We start from the raw sequence: 9,268 nt of genomic DNA, 5'->3' as shown, positions 1-9,268 counted from the left end.
AATGTTGCCAGTATCTTGCATATACTGGGTGAGAATACCAAGATGTAGTAGTCTTCCATTTTGAGGCCTACAGAATGGACATGTAAGATAGACATCAAATGGTTGGATCTCTAGAGAATCTTCAAATGTTTAACCAACTAACCAACAGCTATTTACTGAGTGTTATTGGTTACTTTTCTGTTGCTGTGATAAAATACCAGGAGCAAGAACAGTTTAAAGAAGAAAGAATTAGAGGGCTTACAGTTCCAGAGGGTTTGAGGCCATAATGGCCAGGAGGAATGGCAGCAAGCAGCAGGCACAGTAGCCTGAGCAGTAAGCTGAGATCACAGTTTCAACCATAAACTTGAAGCAGAGAGAGTGAACTGGAAGTGGGGCAAGGCTACACATTCTTAAACTCCATACTCTGAGTGATATACTTCCTCCAGCAAGGCTACTTTCCCAGAACTTCCCCAAACAGTGCCACCAACTGAAGATCAGATGGTCAAATACTGGAGCCTATGGGGAACATTTCACATTCAAGCCACTACACTCCTTTGCATGAGGATGCTACTAAGCTTAAAAACAAAAGTGTAGAATAGGTTTGTGCTTACCGCAGAGGGCAAATGTAACATTTCCTGACTATCTGTACTTCAGGTCCCCACAAGACAATAGCTGAAGGTTATGGGGGCTTATATAATTTGATTAGTATTGACAACTTCACAGGATCTCAAACCATCAGAGTGGCAGATCTCTGGGTTCACCTGTGGGGGATTATCTTGATTATGTTAATTGAGTAAGGAAGATCTTTCCAGTGGATGGCACCATTTCTTTGTAGGGATACTAGGTTATATAAATAGGACAGAAGCATGCATTCATCACTCCATGTTCCTGACTGTGTATGCAATATTACTGCCATGATGAACAGTACCTTTCAACTGTGAGCCAAAATAATAAAAGTTCACTTTAAGTTTTTTTAAATTAGTATATGTAACAACAGTTTCATAATGACATTTTCATGCTGTACACAATGTATTTTGATTGTAGTCACCCCTGATTACCAGGTTTCACCCTGTCCCACTCCTAATGTTCTTCCCAAGTAGTTCTCTGTATACTTTTTGATAAGACAAGGAAAGATACAAGTCCTGACATTTGCTATCTTGGATATCTGTACTAGCTCCAAGTTAGAAATGGCCTGCTCACGCTAGAGTTCCTTCCCTTATTTCCTACTAATCTGCAGGCTGAGTCCATTCCTCAATGTCTGAGACATATGTCTATTATCATACAAGATGCCGTTTTTACTTTTAGTTGTCTAATAGACAAGGTAAGTGTCCCTTATCTCAAAGGCTAGGGCCAGAAGTGTTTCAGATTTCAGTGGTTTTTGGAATGACTGCATACATTAAGAAAAATAGGGCCGGGCAGTGGTGGCACACTCCTTTAATCCCAGCACTTGGGAGGTAGAGGCAGGTGGATTTCTGAGTTCAAGGCCAGCCTGGTCTACAGAGTGAGTTCCAGAACAGCCAGGATTATACAGAGAAACCCTGTCTCAAAAAACCAAAAGAAAAAAAAAAAAAAAAAAAAGAAAAATAGATAATCTTACCATTGCTGTTATCTCTGATTGCAAAAGTCCAAGTGGGAACTAAAAGACAAATACATATACAGTAAGAACATTTCGTCACCACTACTATAGGACAGTCACAGCTATTCCATTGTCTTCAAAACAGCCCTTAAGAGGCTGTTCCTTGTCCCAGCATCATACTTGATCTTCATGCAACAAGAACCTCTTACATGGGTTGTGATCTTGTGGTCTGGATAAGAGCAATCTTTCTTAGGTATGGTTGAGTCAAAGGACCCTGACTGGTTTTGTATTCCACTACTTGTTTACTCAAAGGAAAGTCTATGAAAATAACCATAACCACATAATTTAGTAATAGCAGTATGCAAAATAATGTATCTTAGAGCAAGGGCTCCAAGCTTACAATATATATGTATATGTATATATATATATACACACATATATTTATATATATATATACATACACACATATATATGTATGTATATATATATATATTTTTTTTTGTTTGTTTGTTTGTTTGTTTGTTTTTTTCGAGACAGGGTTTCTCTGTGTAGCCTTGGCTGTCCTGGAACTCACTATGTAGACCAGGCTGGCCTTGAACTCAGAAATCCACCTGCCTCTGCCTCAGCAGGTTATCACAGTGGAAATATTCCAAAAGTTGTCCTCTGACCTTGGCCTGTGCACACACACATACACACCAATAATATGTTAAAAGTTAATTCCTTCTCCTTAACAAGGAGTTTCTAAAGTTCCTGGCAACACCAGAACGTGCTTTTAACAAGTTATATCAGGTGTGGTGGTGCAAGCTTGTAATTCCAGCTTGGAAGGCTGAGGCAGGAGGATCACCATGCTTCAAGGTCAAGATCATTCTGGACCACAGAGCTCATCTCAAAACAATTAAAAAAATAGTATCTTAAAATGCATGCAAATTTAAGATCATATGAAACAAAAGCACAAAAAAATGTGATATTTGCCTTATTTACTTAGTGAGATGATAGATCTAAAAAACCCTCAAACTGGTAAAAATAAAACTGACATATTTTGTGACCTCAGTGAAATGTTTTCATGAGTATGTTTAAAAACTAAGATGTCACACTGACTCTATTGCTACCAGATTTATCTTAAAGAAAACCATTCATAATGAAATGTAATAAGCTTTCAGATAGGGTATTGTTAGGAGGGTTGACATGACTCTCTGCAAACTTCTCTTAAACACAGTCTGTACCTGCTAAATTTAGGGCTATGCACACACATGGTGAATGGAAACCAGGAGAAAGTTATCAAATGCAGTGAGTGTTTTAAGTTGAATCCATCCACTTTTCAACTGTAATTTAAAGGTTTAAAACAGGGCCCATTTCCTGAAAGTTCAGCTAACAGCTTATGTTCTCTATAGGTTATGGAAGAAATAGAAAGTAGTCAGTAGTTAGGTATATTACCATGCAACAAAATAAAATGCAGATGCAATTATAGTAGAAATCAGTGCACACTTAAGTGCTAAACTCTAAGGCAAAGCCTGTAAGTGGCTAATTCACTAAAGCTAGGTTTCATATTTCTGTCACTGAAACCTGAAGAGCTTTCTGTGCCTGCAGCACACAATTGACATGAAAGTGAACTCAAGTGCGTCTTAATCAAATTTGTTTTTTGATTAACAAATAGCATCAGAATTAAATGATAAAAGTCCAAGAGTCATTGTGTGTCTCCTGGAAATTAAGAGCTAGGTGCAGTAGTATATGCCTGTGATCCCACTCCTCAGGAGTCTGAAGCAGAAATGAAAGTTTGAGGCCAGCACGGGCTACAGCACCAAGTTCCAGACCAGCTTGAGGTATATACTGAGACCCTGTCTCAAACAAACAAACAAACAAAGGAAACCAAAGTGCTTGGAATATAGACGTCATTCTATGCCTTGCAAGTAGATCAAGTCTGATGAACTCAAATTTAATAAACCCCACTGTGAATGAACATTTATTATAGGCCAAATTCTGTTTTGACTATATAAGATCCAAGCTGGCCTTAAAGGTGCTAGCATATTCTGAAACAGCAGAATATATTATGAGACAGCAGAGGCTCTTCAACTACAGCTAGATGTTTAAGCAATATGAGAAAGGCAATAACCCCTGAAGACGTCCAAGGGTAATTAGTGACATTTTGCCAGCAGCTCAAATGTCAACGGCTGTGATTATAAAGGCCTTCAAAGGAGTTCTACCTCGCACAAAGGTTGCTTATGATTTGGGTTCAACAAATAATTAGGTAGCAGGGTTGCCATGATACTATGTAGTAGGGATCACTCAGTGCTCACTCAAAATATTTCTGTAAGCCAGAAGCCAGGAAAATCATCTTTGCTCACTAAAGAAAGTGGATTTCAACTTCCCAACCATAAGAAGTTCACCTCAAGCCTGGTGTATCCCACCACCAAGCAGGTAACATAAGGTAACTAATCCATTTACTTGTGAGCCATGCTGAGGAGACAGCCAAGGTCCTTGTACAAGCTAACCAAGGACTCTACAGAGTTATGGACCTCCCAGCCAGCTACCAGACATTTTGAAGACCTAGGCCATAAAGGAAAAATGCAATTTATGTCAATGATAGACTACAGGAACTTTGCTATCAATTTTGTTTGCTTTGAATACGAAGTAGAAGAGGAATTCAATTAGTTTTGGCTGCTGGAATACTTCTAATCCAATTGGTGCCATCCTTCGGCAAGCAGAGGCCCACTGGGGCTGGCTATAAGAAATGCTCATTGCATCCTTGCCTTTATTTTTTTCTTCCTGACTTCCCAAACCAATTTGTCATATTCTTTTACATTTTTGGACCCCTAAGATCCTACAGATCTTCAAATTAATAATTTTGAAGAGTTGATATTTGAATTTACAAAGAAATTTCTCAAACTCGCATAAGATAAAGCACAGAGAGACATGTTAAAAAGGCATAGCAATTTGCATAGAGCTTTATAAATCTTAGCTCAGGATTTCTAGAATCACTTTTCATATTTTATGCTAGAATATTTTTTCTGCCTAGAGCAATTTTATTTTACTTTTTATTGGATATTTTCTTATTTGCATTTCAAATGTTTTCCCCTTTCCTGGTTTCCAATCCGAGATACCCCTTATACCTTCCCCTCCCCCTGCTCACCAACCTGCCCACTCCCACTTCCTGGTCCTGACATTCAGCAAAAGTCCAGATAGGAAATATTTTAGGGTTGTGGGCCACATGCACTGATCTTTTATATAATGTTAATGTTCAGTTTTGCTTTAAAAAAACACGACAAAACAAGCAACCCTCACCTTTCAAACATATCAACTCAATCCCTACCTTCCTGTTGACCACAGTTTTAAGTTAGTATGATAATACCTTGCATGTTCTATCGTTAGTATACTGAGCATCCCAAATGGTCTTCACTTTCTCCTTGGAACTCAGTGGAGGAATCATGTAATTCTCCTACCTTTCACAAATTATCAGACTCTACTTAAGGCTAGCAGAAACAAACAAACAAAAAAAGAAATTATGATCAACTCTAATCTTGGTGAGTGATCCCCAATATTTGGGGCAAAAGAGGAACAAATATTTCTATTAATAAGTAAAGAAATTGGAACATTTATTAAAGCTCTTCTTAGACATATAAAGACTTCATTAGAAGTACCAACAAGTGCTGGAGAGATGGCTTAGGGGTTAGGAGAACTGATTGCTCTTGCAGAGGACCAGGTTCCCAGCACCCATATAGTGGCTCACAACCTTCAGTGACTCCAGCTCTAGGGGACCTGATGCATTTTTTTGGCTTCCTTTGGCACTACATGAACGTAGCACACTTACATACACAAGCCAAATTCTCATACACATAAAAAATTATTTTTTTTTAAAATAAAAAAGCAGTAACAAGAAGCTCTGTAAACTATTATCAACCTAAAGCATGAGGGCCATGATTTCTGGTACAGACTGCTAACTTGTCATTCAGGACCATGAGGAAGCAAGCGGCAGTTTTCAGTAGATAGACCTGTTAAGAGTACAGTCTTCCTTGCAAAGGGAATCTGCTCCTTTGCAAATGGGTCTGGTAACTTTCTAAAGCTGGTTAAGGATTTAACAAGAACACTTAGCATCCCTGATAAAGCTCACACTGCAATACTCCCAGGCACTACAGTGGCACTTTCATCCCAAGAAAAGCAAGCATTATGGGGGCAGCAGGTTCCATTTTATCTTTCACTCCCCCGACCCAAGGCTCTTTCTCCTTTCTGGAACAAGCCTTCAGGGACTGAACAAGTTTTCTTCCGAAGGGCTGGTAGAACTGAGAGAAAAGCAATTGGCAATGTCAGGGAAGGCCAGATCCACAGCTCTGCAAACTGGGCAGCCCTCCACAGTGAACACAATGGCATCATGGTCACCACCCAGCTGAGCTCTGGGGAATACAGAGACCATTCATTGTCTGTCCTTAACCACCAAAGCAGGGAGGAAAAAAACCACAACAGCATTGAGGTCATTCACTAACCACCGCTGAGGCCTACAGACAAGACAGAGCCTCCCAGTCTTGAATGATATATTTTCCCATACGGCCTTTCTAAGGCAAAAAAGAAAAAGGGGGAAAAAGAGCACATTTGTTCTGCAGTGGCGCTGCTTGTTCTGAAAGACGTATTTTTAAATGCACAACTATTCATGAAGAACAACAGTTGGGAGTTTTGTCATTTTTCCCCAGATAAAAAATTCCACCTATGTTAATGCTTTCTTGAAAGGCAGTGGTATCATATGTATTCTTTTCATTGCATATTTGTATACCATTTCTTTTTTCTTGAATATTTATAATCTTATAATTACAGGATGTAGGACATGTCATGGCAACCAGAAAGTAAAATAAAACCACAAGTCCTCTTCAGAACTGTAATGCATATTCGGTAACACCAATTTCCTTTCTGCTTTATCTCCCTCTGTGCAATTTGGAAAATTAAATACATGAAAGTTCATTTGCTTTTACTTTTGCAAAGGAAGATATTCAAAATCAATTATTATATTATTAATCTTTGTGTCTACAGCCTGGAGGATCAACTTTTTTTTTTCTGTTGAGGTCCCCCTTGATTTGGATTTGAGCCAGACTGACAGTCTGGGGGTGCAATAAAGACCATCAGAACATACTGCCTACTAGAAAGGAGTATGCTGGGGACTAAAACGAAGACAAGGAAGGTGCCCTGAGTAAGAGAAGTTCACGTGTGATTGTAAGAAATCTTCCTGAACATGCAGTGCCAGCCCATTAGAAATGCCTGCCAACTGTATAAATACCAGTAGTTAGCTCAATGAGGAAAATGATAAGGGGATTTCTAACAGTCTTATTCCCTGCCCTCCTACTCTTGCTGCCCCCATGCCACCCCTAGCTGGTTGTTGTACTTTGTGGAGCATATCAGGCTTCTCACTCTCATGGACTCTTTCCTATGGCTTTCTATGGTCCCTACTTAGTCATTTAGACATTAAAGATGGCATAAGCCCAAATAGCCTACTTCCACCACAGGAGGAGTATGAACTCCACTTTTAAAACAAGAACATTGGTTTATTGTGTATATGTGTCAGGTTTGGTGACAAGTGCCTTTACCCACTGGGCTACCTTGCCAGCTCCCCAAACTCCATCTTCAGCTGGACACAGGGCCTGCTTACAAGTGTACAGCTGCTGTGTTTCCATCTGTAACAGCCACCTTTAAAGCTGAAGATGGAGGGAGACAAGTAAGTATTATTTAACTCCTTTCTACTTTCTCAAGTCCAGCTCCAGTTTATGCTTGCCCGGGTGTTGCATTCAGTAAGTGTTCTAAGGTAGGCATGGGGTGGGGTGGGGAGGAGATTGAAAGGGTATATAGTTAACAATTCTTGCCACCCGCCACCCCCTACAAATCACATTCCACCCACAGAAAGCCACCGTTTAATTTATCAGCAAGGGTGATAAAGATTTGTGAATGGTTTACTTTGAAATCCCGCTGAATCCTTCACGCGGCTAGTGTCAATTAGAAATGAACTAGAAGCCCAAGAAAGAGCAAGACACTCTGACTCAGAAACATCACAGGTAATGGGAGAACTGAAAAACCAGGACAACAGAGGACGGCAATGATAATCCAGTTCAAAAGAAGAAACAGATGGCATTTGTCTCATTTCGGGCATGCATTTCATACAACATATCCGAGTGTGACCAAAAAAGAGTCAGGGCCAAATTGAGCACACACTCAAAATTACTGGCACAGCAGCAAAAATCTTGAGTAGTTTGGTCAGTTAAGGCCACTTTTATCTTTCCAGTGAATTATTTTAAATTACTTTCTATAAACATAGTTCTAATACTTCCACACTAATTTCTTTTCTGCATATTGTACTTGCTCTGCGTACTTATTTGGAGGGGATAGATGCTACAATTTATTCCTTCTAGAGATCTCATTGTTCTTCCGCCAGAGAAAATAACAGGTATAATCTCCTGCCTTTGGAGGGTACTGGAATTGTTGAGATTGTCTGTTGTATCCCATGCTCCCCCAAATTATTAAAGGGTAGTAACTAAAAAAAAATCAGTAAGAAGTTCCAAATGTCTAAATGTATTAATATACTTTCAATTCATCTGGCCTTAAAAGTTACAGTCTGCATTCACTTGTCCAAGTGCTTTATGGGTGGATTTCTCAACATAAAGAAGTAATTCTGAGAGTTCTATAGTGTGCTTATGAACTCTTATCTATCCTCCAGCCACATTTAATTTCCTGCCACCCTTCTTATCTTAACTCCTCCTTAATCGCTGGACTTTAAGAGACACCATATAAGCCTCTGTCAGCTGTAAAACAGTTTCAAGATGAAAACGTCTCTCGGTAACCTGGGTTTATTTATTTTTTCCCCAGCCCATCAATCAACATAAGGGATCATACACTTTACCTTGAACCTGGAGTTGTTAGATTTACCCAAAGCATATATATGTATAGGGTTTCTCTTTCCATTGCCTTCCCAAAGGGACAGTTATCTTGTCAAATTATGCTAGCATAAATTGTACTTTCAAATAGTATCACAACTTCACAATTCATAGTGGCTTTGTGTTATTAACTTTTACTCTGAAGATTTTGAGTAATATTCTGGCATTTACTTAAACAACAACAACAAAGCAAAAAACAAAACAAAACAAAACAAAAAAAACAAAAACCAAAAAAACCCAACCCCTTCCAAACAAATAAAAACCAGAATACAGAATACAGTTGGAGTCCAGAGCCTAATCTGTACAACGAGCTTGTAACAATCATTTCAGAAAAAAAGGCAAAATTGTTCAGAACTCTGGCTACCCACAGCAACTATCAAATGTTCTCAAGATAATATCCACTATGACTTCTGACCTACAGAATTCAAAAGTTGCAAAGGGGAAAAAAGAAAACTGGGGTTTTTATTTGTTTTGTTTTTGTAAGTGAGCCAGTATCTTAGACATCTCTGCAAGAATGTGTCCTGATAGACCTACTGCAACAGTGTAATCCACAGAACATTTGACTTACACTGTGAGTTTAAAAAAAAGACAAAATAACCTCAAACCTTCCCATGCTTGAGCCTCACTTCTCAAGATCTGAACTGAAATAGTCTGAGGTGGGGGCCTGGGAACAGAATGCTCAGCAGGTATCCAAGGGGTTGAGAGCATAAATTAGAACTCGTTTTAACAATCTGCTAGAGTTTGGGACTCTCATGCGTCTCAGCAACCAGCTTGTGCTGCCGGATGATGGTAATTAATGCCACAGCGTGAG

The 9,268-nt window shown here is 39.2% G+C and overlaps 1 protein-coding gene across 1 annotated transcript in view; it reads right to left on the bottom strand.

Moving 5' to 3' along the window:
• Positions 1-9,268, bottom strand: part of Gemin8 (gem nuclear organelle associated protein 8) — a 29,051-nt gene that overhangs the window by 9,600 nt on the left and 10,183 nt on the right. Inside the window, exons 3-4 of the mRNA XM_031384693.1 lie at positions 1,577-1,615; positions 9-67 (exon numbers count right to left, since the gene is read on the bottom strand). Of these exons, the coding sequence (XP_031240553.1) occupies positions 9-67; positions 1,577-1,615 (98 nt within the window). The remainder of the gene's footprint in view (positions 1-8; positions 68-1,576; positions 1,616-9,268) is intronic.

Source organism: Mastomys coucha, chromosome X (assembly GCF_008632895.1).
Source record: "Mastomys coucha isolate ucsf_1 chromosome X, UCSF_Mcou_1, whole genome shotgun sequence".
NCBI classification, from domain to species: domain Eukaryota; kingdom Metazoa; phylum Chordata; class Mammalia; order Rodentia; family Muridae; genus Mastomys; species Mastomys coucha.
The sequence above is the reverse complement of the archived record's forward strand: the minus strand, read 5'-3'. Positions and strand labels throughout refer to the sequence as shown.